We start from the raw sequence: 13860 nt of genomic DNA, 5'->3' as shown, positions 1-13860 counted from the left end.
AATAATTCATTAATAAATAACTCATTTATTAAGGATATAGGACGGAAAATTTTTGAAAAATCTAAACAGTCGTTCAACTGAATTTCTTAAACAACGTATAAGTCTGGAAATTAAGAGAGGTAATGCGATATCTGTTCTAGCAACAATTCCATACCCAAAATGTTTCAACGAAGTTTTTTATATTTTGCATTGAATTTATTTTGTTAATCTTGCATTTGCAATTCAATTCATTTTCTTAAATATTCTCTTGTAGAGCTTTGTATCACTTGTGCTTCAACGGTTTGTAAGCGCATTAGAGGTACAAAATTTCCAAAATTCATACAATTTCGTTCCAGTTTTCGAATGAATGTACGGAAAGCACGCGCCGCGATTCTGCCCATTTCACCATAAATAACAATTAAATTCCAAAATAGGTGAAACCACTGCGAGTCATTTCTCGATTTTTGAAAAACTTATGTTAACCTATAACAGTGGGTGGTGGATTAGTGTCACTAGATTTGTTTAAAATTCAATTGTTATAGAATCATGGCCGACTACTAAAAAGAAAATCCGAAAAAAGTAGTGTCAATTCAATAAAATGGGAATAAGTCAGAAACTGTTAAAGATAGCTATAGGAACATGTATTGTCAAAATATGCCCATTTCGATTCTCTATCTCATGGAATAGTAAGAACATGGTCATTCCATTAAAAAAAACCGAGTTTTTAGTCTTTGAAGTTTCATAAATTTGGATAACCATAGGGGCGGTCGTACCTACGCAACTTTACTTTTTTTTAAGTGCACTAAAAGAAAGCCCTATTCATTCTCTATGCACTGATAAAAATAGGTTGCCATGACTACAACCGTTTTCAAGTAATCAATTATCAAGGTACCATCTGCATCAGCCATTTTTTTTCTTAAAGTCAAAATAACTTAAAAACCATAAATGGTAGATATCGACATATGGGTATCAAAAGAAGTGCAATTTCACGTAGAATCCAAAAATGCAATAAAAAATAGGGGTTGCCATTTAAAATAACGAAGTTACTATCTACTTCCGGTGTCCGGAAGTGCGGCCATTTTGAAAATATTTTACATCGATTCGGCCTTCAGAGTAACTCCTAAGTACAAATTTTCAAAAACCTACCTATTTTACTTTCCCAGAAACTAAAGCACCCAAAAAAACACCCTTTATAGGAATCGGCTAATTAGCACCTGAATAGGTAGGCAACCCCCCCCCCCCCCACTCATATAGGTTTACTTGTACCCCAGTAGTCGACTCCAAATATTGTAATCGTGTTTTCACAACCATGGAGCTTAGTGATCAACAAAAATGGTCCAATCACTTGCAATCAACATTTTCGGCCCCCCCCAGTAGCGCCCCGAACATATTACACTTACACCATACCTATACTTGAAGTAAAGTAACAGTAAATCAACTACTGATGTATTCACATTATTCTAACAAATGTCAGTATTGGGCAACTTATACAGGGTGACAATTTGAAAACTTACCACCCCCCATATCTTAGTAAATAAACGAGATATTAAAAAAATCAAAATCCGTTTCGGTAATTCGGAGGGGGAATCACAATGACATAGTTGGCGACGCACCCCCTCCAACCCCCTGCGCCACAGCCACCCCAACTTTTAAATCTTAAATAGTGACCCCCCATGTGTGATATATGTCATTGGAAAGCTCTGAAAAAATGCTTTCCAACCATACCAAATAGCATTACATTTAGGTTAGTAATTATCCTGCAAATCAAAAAATAAACTAATATGATACATTTGAAATCTGTCGTATTTAAAACGCAATCGGCGAACATAGACGAACTAAGACAGAGAATAATTCAAGAATGTCGAAATATTGCAAAACCAACATTTGAAAAGGTTCGACAAGAGTTTGAGAATAGATTATAACTGGCGATCAAAAATGAGTTGCTGTCGAGTCGGCTTTGGAAGTTCAAGTTAAATACGATTTTCCATGTAAACAAAATTTTCAAAAGGCGACTCGACAGCAACTCATTTTTGATCGCATAGTATTACTGTCTTACCAAGAACGGAAACCATTTTGAACATTTATGGAAATAAAAGCCAACTTTAGAAAATGTATCATATTAGTTTATTTTTTGATTTGCACGATAATTACTAACCTAAATGGAATGCTATTTGGTATGGTTGGAAAGCATTTTTTCAGAGCTTTCCAACGACGTATCACACACGGGGGGTTACTATTTAAGATTTAAAAGTTGGGGTGGCTGGGGCGCAGGGGGTGCATCGCCAACTATGTAATTGTGATTCCCCCTCCGAATTACCGAAACGGATTTTGATTTTTTTAAATATCTTGTTTATTTACTAAGATATGGGGGGTGGTAAGTTTTCAAATTGTCACCCTGTATACAGTGATATTTATTAAGAAGTAGACATAGGGATTTACATGTATTTTGTTTTTCTCTTTGGCTACTTTATCACTACCAGATCATTATTTGTTTTAAGAAGTTACTTTGGTTGCATAAGTCGCCCTTCAAGAGGAGTATGTGTTTTATAAGTAGACATAGGGAAAAACAATACAGGTAAGTCCCTATGTCCACTTCTTAATAAATATCACTGTATAACATGCAAAACGAAAATCAATGTACAGATGACTAATTTATTTTCACAAATCATTAACGTAAGGTGTTGCAGGTAAATGGAGTAAATTTATCAAGGGTAAGTGCAACAACCTCCGGCGATGTTACATCACGAGTTGGAAACAGTATAGGTGGCGGTATTCTACGAAGCTTTCTGCCAAACCGTCCTGTCTTCTTTTGAAACCATCCAGATCGAGGCCTGTTACCGAGCTCCCGGTTTCGTTGTGCGGAACCGATCGGCGTCGAACCGTGCTCCTTGTTGCTAAGTCTACCCACCGTACACATACAGGTGTGCGGTAGACAAAATTCCTTCTTGCTCGGCATTTGGAGGACAATATGGTTGTTGGGCGCTTTACGAATAATTGTGGCATATGTACCTGCGGCGTGCACCAAAAATCCACCTAAACCTGGGTACTTTTCCACGCAGTGGACTTGTGTGCCCAAAGGCAGCGCACCCAATGGGTACGCATCGCCCTCATAAGCACGAACTACAAGAATTCAATTTAGAAAAAAATACATACAAGTTTACATAACATACCCGGAATACGTGGTATCTCGCAGGAAGTACGTATAATATCACCCGGTTTCATATTCTCAGTTGCTAAAATATATTTCAATTTATCACCGACTGCCACTAAAGCCACATGGGCAGTGCGGCAGCCATCGACAATAACTCTTATTACTTTTTCAAGCTGTGGAGGCCCTTCAGTGGGACCTTCACGCTTCCAATTGATCCAGTGATACTTATGCTTAATTCCTCCTCCGATGCCCTTACAAACCAGCCTTCCGCTTACTGGATCGCGTCCTGCCAAGTTGGTGACATCCAAAGGTTTCACTGTGTACTTCTCAGGGTAGTGAACAATTCGTCTGTAACTTTTTCCGAAACCAGGTTTCGGTTTCTCGACGTATTTAAAGTGTCTTACACCTCCTAGAAGGTGTGCAACGTCTTTTGATGGTGAGATAAAAACCGATTTCAGTAAATTTGCTAGTTTGATATTTATGGACATATTATTTAATTTAAAAGGATTATGAACATTAAAAAAACATTGAAAACTGTTAGGTTATGTACAACTGGTATCGTTCAAGCAGTGACTCCACTACCACCATTAGCGTTAAATGTTCACAGGGTCGTATACACAAGTATACAGGGTGGTGATTGCGTAACGCATCAAAGGGATTTCAATAACATGCGATTATTTTAGAGCAAAAATGTATTAAGGTTTTTTGTAGACAATTCAACTCATGTATAAAAAATCGCATAAGCCGCAGTGCAATTGTCACTTTGACAGCGGCAAAAGTTACCTGCAACTTTTCCAGCGACAAATGCACTAGTGGTTTTTTCACTTATTCATTTTCGAACCAAATATCGCATTATCCTTTCCCATATGACTAGTATGACGTCTGTCAATAATTGATTAGTTTGGTGAATTTCTTGTTCGTGAAATTGTCCTGCCGAACTACACTCGTGGTTTGTATTTAAACCGAGTAAATTTGTGTTGTTGCAATTCAAATCTGTTGCCTTTTAGCAATTGAACTCGAAAAACTGTCAACCTAAAAATGCTCCACCTTCGGTGTCGCATTTTTATTAGTTGACAGTTTTTCTCGTCTAATTACTTGGCAACAGATTTTCATTACCTAAACAACCCAAATTTACTCAGTAAAATACAAACCTCTTGTGCAATTATAAGTGAAAAAAATTTTTTACGTCAATCAACCGTATTAGTTTTCAATTTTTTGTTGGTTGCGTGACGAACAGCTGGACATTACAAATGACAAAAACATTTATGGCAGCTGTTCCACCCGTTATTAAGTAAAAATGCTTCTCATCTGATATCCGATTCATTTTGGCCCTCCATTATCATATTTTTGAGGGTTATAATAGGCCAAGGCTGACATATACGCCTCCCATGATCCCTGTCACTTTTGACTGTATTCAATAGCCTGTGACTTCAGCTCGGTGGCGATTATTGACGAATTACGCTGTATATCTCTTCAAATTGAGTACCAATTTTTATTTTCTATTCTGTAGTTTCCTGTTATTGATCGGAGCCACGGGCCGTCATAATCAGCTGATTGTAGTTGGTAATTGGTAATTTTTCTAATTAAACATGTTAAAAACTAATAAAATGTCAACTAAATAAGCAAATTTAAATAAAGAATGAATCTACATCAGATAGTCAGCGGCGCCTGCAATGCCGGCGATAAATGCTTTGCAGTTGGAAGTGTCGAAGGAGTTGCCTTCACTGTAATTATCATTAACATTGAAAGCGAATGTGAAAGATCTTAATTTCTAGGCGTACGCGGCTGGATGTAACATAGTCATATTAGCATCGACATTCGAACGCGTTCAAATAATTCCCGGCGCAGTCCACGACTACATACGCATCAGTTCAATAGACTGTTCGAGTGACACAGGGAAAATTGCGGCTGCATACGATACAATTGTTTGCATCTACGAACCGACGCCACTTCTTCACAATAATTCCCCTCACGTACGCATTGCTCACTCGATTACTAGGTCATTTACTGTACATTGTAGGGTCTCGACTATCGGTGGGTCGAAACTGGGACACTAAAAACGGAAACACCAGTAAAAGCACTCAGTTGGAATTTGGAAGGCACTCGCTTATTAACCGCCGGGGATGTTGTACAATTATGGCATTTAAAGTCGCAACCAAGTGAGGAAGATATTCCCGTTACATTTACTTTAGGCGGTGGAGAGTCTTTAACCGATGGAAATGAGAGTGATGAAAAAGACAAACAAGGTTTGTGTTCCGTTGTTTTGGAGGGCTGTATTTTATATTCATACTTGCAATAATGTCCGTATTTGGAGTGGTTCTCAATGCTTTACAGGGTGTCGCAAGTCTCTAGCTCCCAGAGCAGTGTAGGCCTCTTCTAGAGTCATGGAATCCATGTAAGGAGTTCTGGAAAGTGTTCATTTTTAGAGCATTTTAGTGATCTATTGGCAGAACGTAGTTTTTTGCCCTTCTTCACTTCTGTGAAGTGCAGTAACATTACTCATCAAACCCTCGACCAAACCTTTTCTGAAGTACCTGAAAAAACCTTTATTTTTGTTTTTTATAGAAGTCCCTAGCACACTCGCTAGCACCAATACTAAATGAGTTTTCAGCAACAAAAATGCCTCTAATTGCCACCTCAATTGAAATTAATTGTTACCACTGTACAAGTACAATTCACTTTAGTTATGTACTTGTAATGCGCATTTTTGTAATGTTTCAAAAATTGTCTTTTCTTCAAAAGAACTGAACTTCAAAATTGTAGATTTTGTATTTGTTTTTTTTACAATAATCTTTGTAATCGTTGAGGATGGTCATTAGTGTTAGTACTGTCATTTTGTACGGACTTATGAAAGACACTCAATTAAACAAATTGAAAAAGGTGCATATCTCGAAAATCTTTTATATGAGTAAGTAGGATTTTCCTGCAATTCAACATGTGTGTCATACAGCGGAGACAAGTGTCAAAATTGTGCACCAATTATAAACCAGGAGATGGACGAGGTAGAAGATGATGGTAAGGCGGGGGTGGAAAGGAATGGGGATGAATAGGACACGTAGGTCGAGGGAAGAGAATTTCTGATTATTTATTTACTGTTGTGCCATCTGAATGTGTCTTTGTCACCTGCAATAACGATGCAACACTCTGTATGTGAATTTCATTTATTGTTTATTGTAGATTAAATGCAATTTCGATCATATTATTTAATGGCGAAGTCGATTTTGTTTTGTATCAGGTTTATTAGTTGTTAATTTTGGTTTATTTCGTTGTAAAGTTTGATTTATGTGTTAAAAGTTAAATTACTTGCGTAGTATTGGTAAAAGTTTATCTCATGTTTATCTTCGGGTGGTAGATAAGAAGTTTTGTTAATGTGTATAGAAGTGGAAATCTTTTAGAGGCACAAAGCGCCTTAGATCTATCGTGCGTAATTCTCCTTCTGATCCATACCCACTAAAACTACTCCATGTTTATTGGCAGGAACTGTTTTCCACTTCCTTCTGCTAGTAAAGGTCGTATAACAAGTAGACTATATCGAAATAACTTTAGAACGCTCTGTAAAAATTTTGAATTCCCACTTCAAACAATGAATTTAAGCTCGGAAATCAGCATTAAACATTAAATTTGGGCAAATGCAAAGTATGAGTATAAAAATAAACCGTGTGTGGCCTCTGTTCAGCGTTCGTACTTCTATGTAATTACTCATCTTAGATCCAGACCAGACTTGTTGGCAAAATGTTTGGAGGGCGAACACAGCAACACCTGTACAACATTTGGCTTTCAGCCCTGATGGTACTCTCTTCGCGACTTCCGGCGAAAATGACCGTTTGGTTAAAATTTGGTACGAAAATAAACATTGTAAGTTGGAACACAAGTTCCTTTTAGTTTATTTTATTCTATTTACAATTTGTAGTTTTGTTCACATCACGAAGTACGGAGTGTCCCACGGAACTTGAGTATAGCTTTGTCTATATCGCACATCCAAGAGCTGTTACGCACTTGTCCTGGAGGACAACCAGTAAATATATGCCAAAGTATGTATATAATTCTTCTAAATATTCGAAACTGATTACAGAAGTATTCTCTCTATTGATTGTTATTAAGAAATTAGTTTGAAAACCAGTGTTTTTGTTTTTACTGGGTCATTCTCTAAAAACACTGTATTTGTTTTACTTTTGCAAGTTCAACGGCCACAAGGAGTTCCAGTGCTTCCTAGTACAGTCAAATTAGATCAAATTTCCACGAATAGCGGAAGTAATTGAAAGAAAGCTGAAAATTGGTATAGAGGTACATTAGGGCTTGTATTCGAATATACTAAAAGTCGGGGCCGAAACTCCTAGAGCTCGAGCCGCTATCTTGGAAAAAAGGTACTCCAAATCACTTTTTGCTGATATCTCAGTAATCGTGCATTCAGCAAGTAAAGTTTCATATAAAAAAAGAAAGATAATAAAATTTTCTATAAAAAAAATGGTATGCACTTTTTTTGTATTTTCGATATTTACGTCGATACATTGAATATAGAGCATACTCTTTTTTCAGATGTAGGTGCATTACTTTCAGCGCTCGCGTGCTTTAAACATGAATATGTTTAAAAAATTGATTTAGTTAACATTTTAGGGCCTGTTGACCAGTGAAGAGAAGGGCAGTTTTATCTGGAAAGAATGCCCGCCAGGTAACGTGTGTATTTAGTGTTAAGTAACCCATTTGGCCGATTCCAAGCAGTAGGTAGGTACAAGATTACAGAATTAAATACAAAAATCGTTGGACGTCAAACAACGATAACTTAGATGCGATGCGCTTGTAGTTTGTTAAAAGATTCCCTAGCATCACTGATTTATACAAATGTAATTTTTTAGTTTGTCGATTTCTACGATTTTGAAAAACGGAAAATTATAAGTAATAGCAAAGAGGGGTACTCTTTGGTAATAGTATTTTTTTCTCTACAAAAACTTCTTTAGACTTTTGCTCTTAAATAATTAGGGGAGCTAGTAATTGACTATTAAGAAATTACCATTGACATCCCTGTGCTACGTTGCGCTAGGCATCACCCTGTATAAGGAATCAAATGTAATGAATTTACGCCAACTTTACTGTAACAAAATCCTCCAGTTCATAAAAACATCCAAAATTACTGCCCAACATGCACTCTCATTGTACACGCCAGGAAGATCATAATATACTTTTTCCAAGGTCTGAAAAAACAATCGGTAAACGATGTGCTCAGTACATTGCTCCAAGGCTTTATTCCATTCTACCGCGTGAAATGAAAAAGATATCTATCTACCTATACCGCTTTCACGAAAAAAGTTCAGATGTGGATACTGGAACAGCGCTATGTACTATTTCGCGAATTGTTAATGGAATTGTTTAGTTTAGTTTATTATTTTTAGTATTTTTTTTTATGGAATGAAGTCAAGTTTGATTTATATTTTTTTTGTAAATGCCCCATATCCATTACAAGTAGTTCAAACGACTTCGGATTTTGGTAATATTTATTTTTCTTAGTTTCCTTATGTAGGTATCTTTTGTATTCGGCTATATAGTATAAAAATAAATATATTATGTATTACTTCCTTCTTAATTGATGAAATTTAGAATGGGTAGTCCTACGTTTCCCGGGTTTCAGGGGTTGTTTGATTTATCTCCATTAACAAATCGATGTGTGTGGATTCATTTCTTCTCAAATACCACGATTTGGACCAATACTTTTTTCTCTTTCTTCTTACTTCCCTTTTGTCGTCCACCAGCAACAAAAAAGCAATTGCTTTCCTCTTCTTCAAACTCATCCTTTCACAGCACTGTTGCACTACCAGACTCAGGAACAGAATAAAACTGAAATAAATTAAAAATCAAGCGCGAACGTGTAGATGCAACGCATGTCACGCATCGGGAGCGCGCGCCAGGAATCCAATCCGGGAACGAAGATAAGAACTGCACGTGAAGGGGGGTCTTTAGGTGGTCAACAGGCCTTAACAATGTCAGTCAATTTTTTAAATATATGTTTAAAGCACGCGAGCGCTGAAAGTAATGCAGCTGCATCTGAAAAAAGATTATGCTCTATATTCAATGTGGAATAAAGACGTAAATAACGAAAATACAAAAAAAGTGCGTACCATCTTTTTTATACAAAATTTTATTATCTTTCTTTTTTCATATAAAACTTTACTTGCTAGAATGCACGGTTACCGAGATATCACCGAAAAAGTGATTTGGAGCACCTTTTTTCCAAGATGGCGACTCGAGCCATTGGAGTTTTGGTTCGGCTTTTAGTATGTTCGAATACAAGCCGAATGTACCTCTATACCAATTTTCAGCTTTCTTTCAATTATTTCCGCTATTTTTCCTAATTTGACTGGCCTATTATTGCTTTTTTTTGTTTGTGTGTCAGTCACGAACTTTTGTTACTGTGCGTGCGCAAACCAATGCCATGTGACAGAATATGAAATACTAAAAACAAAAAAATGAAAAAAAACATTAAAAAACCATTTTTGTCAGCAGAACACAGAAATCAAATTTTTGTGGAAAAGATATTCTATTTCCCAATCTATTCTTAAGATCTCACCACTTTTTCAACGAATTTTTTTGCATCTAAGTTCAGATTCTGTGTTCTGTTGACGAAAAGTGCCCAGTTTAAGCTCCGAAACCGAGCTTGTGACCTATCTGGGGGCGGGATATTTGAGGGAGGTGAGGCGGAACTGTACGAAGTTCACCAGGTCCGGTAGTTAGTAATAAACACAAACAAAAGTAATAGTAAAAATGTTAATAAAGAAGCCCATTTTGTAGAGGTTCTGTGTCTAACATGTTGGTGACCTCGTGCAAGGATAACATATGCCGACTTTGGGTGGAAACCGTATTACCCGAAGATGGTTTAGTTAACCTGTCACAGCTGGATCCCCAAGCTCATCATCCGAAATTCAGAACTCATCGACACAAGCATCGATTTATGCAACGTTTAAAACACATGAAGTAAGTTTGCGGGCTGCTAGCAAAACTAAAATGTAACGTTACTTCTTAAAGGACGTGCTTCCATATACGTCGCCATGCGAAACAGTACACCCACGGTTTCGGGAATGCGTCAACTCCAATTCCGACTTTACCTTCCACTTACAGTGTGCACGATTTTCACTCATATGGTTATCGGGGTACAGGTGAGATGTAGTATTTCAATTGTGCATTAAAGAGTTATTGGCTTGCAGGTGTAACACCCGGTCTACATTTCCATTTGGCTGCATCGGTGAATGCTGAGACTGATATACCATTAGTGCCAAGCATATCGTATTGTAGTCCTAGTCCGGCATTTGTGCTGCATTGGTTAAATAATAAAGAAATGCATTTTAGTCTTCAAGCTGAGTCGCTATTGGAGGAACTTACAAGGTAGGCGGTGTGTTCCTTAATTTCTGAGCTGACTAATGCGCATTTGTTTATATTTTTCCTAGGAAAGTAGTGGAACATCCTGACACTGAAGAAAATCAAGAAGAGCCCCTGATGGAAACTGGAGGAGCAGACGGATTGGATGCTCGTATAGAGGCACTTCTACGTGATTGGCATCACAATCCCGATCTGTTGTTCAGTATACATCCCGTTGATGGAAGTTTTCTGATATGGTTTGTTGATGTATATTCGCAAGTTTGCTCGGTAACGTCCGTTAATTTTGTGCAGGGTTGTTGAATGGCTCGATGAATACCACCCCGGCTCATTTCGTCAGGCGCAAGTGTCATTTTCAACAAGAATACCTTCTGCTTTTCCTCTTGGAGATTCTTTAAGCATGTCTACTACTGTTAGTCTGTATAGTATGTCAACGTGTTTAAAGCATCTTGTTAAGGAAGTTGTGAAGGATAAAGAGGTTAAGGAGCCCACAAATGGTGGACTACCCTGTGTTCGTGAAGAGGACGAATATGTAGAAACTAGTGAGGTATGATCGCCTATTAGGTCTAATGGCAGATACATAGTATAAAATGGGTATTGCGCTGACGATGATCAAATCCCATTATTTCGAATGCTCCCTCAGGGAAGATTTAAAAACAAAGCTGACCGAAAATCCATTAGTCACTTCTGCTCATTCACTGGTGTTATGGGAGCCCGTCATTTTTTAGCGCATTTTCCAACTCATGTTGGAAGGCACTATTATGGTCACTTTATCCGTCCATCGGTCCGTCCGTCTGATGCTTTACATCTCAAGCAAGAAAAATCTTGACAATTAATATGCGCGCCATGTCAACTTTTTTACATACTGCAACACCCTGCATTGGTGTCGCTTTTTTAACCGACTCTAATTATTTGGGTGGTAAAGTACCTACCGTAATGCACCGGAGTACTAGCTCTGCATGAGCGGATATCCCTCTTTCTCAGGACCAGTGGGCTAATGGGTAATACTTAAGAACAACTCTAATTCGACTAACATTTATATCACTACTAATATATCCTAACGCTACAATAAGTACACATTAATTGTGGATGCTCTTAATGACAAACAGACGCAAGAACTGTCTACCGCCGCAATGTCAGAACGAAATCACTAACGACCCGTTGACAGATTTACAAAATAGGTAGGCCTACCTTTCTGATGCCGGCGCCGTGTATCGCAGTTTCTTCGGAGTTCAGCTGACGATGATGGTTCTCTGGTATCCTCTCCTCAGATACCTTCACCCGCAGTGTCGCAAAACCACTCGTTTCGATGCTACAACACGCGTACTTTAATTCGCGGCAGGCAAAAAAACGAAACGTCGCCAAAATCACGCACTCTCGCCAATTAACCAGAAACCGCTGTATTCTGCCGCGGTTTTTGACGTGCGCTGCCGAAGACGGCTACTAGCGAACTCCTTCTGTTTCCTCCTGGTTCACCAAGGGAAAAATTATCGCATCTTGGATCTTGCCGCCACACATGGTATCACCGTTGACCGTAATAATTCACAATGGCCCGGAAACCCAATCGGTTGCACATGTGGCAGAAAGTCCATGGGCCCTTACATGCGGAGGCGTATTATCTTATAAATGGTAACAGGGTGTCCACAAGTTTAATCTAACTATTCTACTTATACTTAACTTAGAAACTACTAATATACAACTCGCCACACGGGTCCTAATAGTAACCGGTGCGTTACAGTACGGAGATATTTTTTTTGAAATTTTGACTAGATGCTTGCAGTAAAAATAAGCACATCCCATATTGTTAAAATCCGTTACAGGAGATCGGCGTTTCAGCTACATCCACTACTCTGTAGATAGCAAGTTCATAGGATTTTCCAGGTTGATAGGCACATTTCTGTTTACTTATGGCTTATGTGTTGCTTAATAAGTTTGTCCGTTAGTTTTACGAGAAACAATGTTAGACTGATGGGTCTAAGTCTAACTCTAACCGATTTATCCTGGTAAAGTCACATAGGATTGATGATGTGTGGCGTCGCGCTTCCCACCCGCCGTACCCCAATCAAATCACGCGCTCGCCATCCAATCAAATCGCTCGCTTGCAAAAGGGGCGCCGCGAAACATCGCGTGCGCTCGCCAGCCGTCGCGCAACCTATTAAATCGCGCGACCCCCATGCGCATGCGCGGTGGTTACCGATTAAGGTAAGGCGGCCATCGCCCGTTCCAGTTGATCGAGTTCGACCTACCACCAACTCCATACAAATATAGGTATACGCCCCTCCTTATTGTAAATTTATTTTGTTTTGTTTTTGTTATGGAATAAATAAATACTGACAAAATCAATAAGGTCCATAAGGACTATCAAAGTTTGTCCCTTGGGATCCTTCTTCCACACGCCCATTGCTGGTTGTAACTCCGGCATTTTGGATTTCGATCTTTTTTAAGATCTTCCATTCTACTTGAGCCCGAAGGAGCTACTCTTGCTAGCTCCGACCTTACCCAGTCCACCGATACCTGGTCTCCGCATGTAATTAACAGTGCTTCTCGGTGGCGACATTCCGTGAATTTGGGCGAAACGGCCCCAATGGACAAAAGCGTCATCTATCAAGGATTCGTCCTGTCTCCTCTTCCGATAGCGTTCCCTTTAGGTACTCATGGACAAAAGCCATTCTGAATCCTGTATCTGCTTCGCTAAACGTGCTGGTATCTTACAGTTTTTACCTACCACCTACTTACCCTTGTGAGTGCTTCCATCAGGAAGGTGTCACTTTTTCGTCTCAGTCAGAATAGAAACAGCAATGTTACAAATTTGTATGGTATTTTGGCGGAGCCTGGTGGGTGTACTGTGAACTAAAGCATCAAAATCAGAGCAGCGCCATCTGGTGACAAGCTTCTAAAGTCATGAAGTAATTTCCCAAATTCGATATAAATCATAAATATCGATAAAGAATACACAGTTGTTAAATTAAAGTGTATTTAGATACAATCACATTACATTATTTAACACAGAGAACTTCAATTACATGTTTACAAGTTACATAATATAAAACTCAGAAGTCAGTGGAACTTACGGTTTGTAGATGTTAACACTTTGCAGAAGATCCTTACATAACGATTTGTCGTACGAAATATTTGGTTTTAATTGCTGTTTGGACTAAGTACATATTTTTGTTAAAAAATATCTTTAGAACTAAATTTTTTGTTCCAAGAGGTAATAAAACCGTTTCAGCAAATTGTCACACAAGTTTTTGACAATAAATGTTAACTTGATCCTGGTGCTTACTTGTTACTTGAGAAGCGAGGGTGGAAGTTGTTGAATTATCTAAAAGGTATTTTTTATTCATTGTCTAAAAGCAATTACAATATAA

General features: G+C 38.2%; 2 protein-coding genes across 5 annotated transcripts in view; one reads left to right on the top strand and one right to left on the bottom strand.

Annotated features, from left to right (window-relative positions):
• Window positions 1–2617: 2617 nt before the first annotated feature.
• Window positions 2618–3711, bottom strand: LOC116174869 (39S ribosomal protein L2, mitochondrial). The gene is made up of 2 exons (XM_031492898.1): window positions 3150–3711; window positions 2618–3099 (listed from the first exon to the last, which is right to left on the bottom strand). Exons 1-2 carry the CDS (start codon window positions 3616–3618, stop codon window positions 2648–2650), a joined length of 921 nt encoding a protein of 306 aa, XP_031348758.1. The 5' UTR covers window positions 3619–3711; the 3' UTR covers window positions 2618–2647.
• A 936-nt stretch (window positions 3712–4647) lies between these two features.
• The window catches only part of LOC116174862 (dmX-like protein 2), a 34685-nt gene continuing 25472 nt past the window's right edge, over window positions 4648–13860 (top strand). For 3 of the 4 annotated variants that reach the window (XM_031492891.1, XM_031492892.1, XM_031492888.1), the window contains exons 1-10: window positions 4648–4856; window positions 4906–5103; window positions 5151–5376; window positions 6839–6985; window positions 7041–7161; window positions 9911–10093; window positions 10145–10275; window positions 10324–10501; window positions 10564–10731; window positions 10787–11039. In XM_031492891.1, the coding sequence (XP_031348751.1) occupies window positions 4770–4856; window positions 4906–5103; window positions 5151–5376; window positions 6839–6985; window positions 7041–7161; window positions 9911–10093; window positions 10145–10275; window positions 10324–10501; window positions 10564–10731; window positions 10787–11039 (1692 nt within the window). In that variant the 5' untranslated portion in view covers window positions 4648–4769. The remainder of the gene's footprint in view (window positions 4857–4905; window positions 5104–5150; window positions 5377–6838; window positions 6986–7040; window positions 7162–9910; window positions 10094–10144; window positions 10276–10323; window positions 10502–10563; window positions 10732–10786; window positions 11040–13860) is intronic. The other variant, XM_031492889.1, reaches the window with a different exon arrangement.

This window comes from Photinus pyralis, unplaced genomic scaffold (assembly GCF_008802855.1).
Source record: "Photinus pyralis isolate 1611_PpyrPB1 unplaced genomic scaffold, Ppyr1.3 Ppyr1.4_LG6, whole genome shotgun sequence".
Lineage (NCBI taxonomy): Eukaryota > Metazoa > Arthropoda > Insecta > Coleoptera > Lampyridae > Photinus > Photinus pyralis.
The sequence above is the reverse complement of the archived record's forward strand: the minus strand, read 5'-3'. Positions and strand labels throughout refer to the sequence as shown.

Excerpts from the sequence above, each read along its gene's own strand:
- LOC116174869 (XM_031492898.1), bottom strand. The coding sequence starts at position 3,618 with ATGTCCATAAATATCAAACTAGCAAATTTACTGAAATCGGTTTTTATC. Across the intron at positions 3,100-3,149 it reads CGAGATACCACGTATTCCGG|TTCGTGCTTATGAGGGCGAT; the intron begins GTATGTTATGTA and ends GAATTCTTGTAG.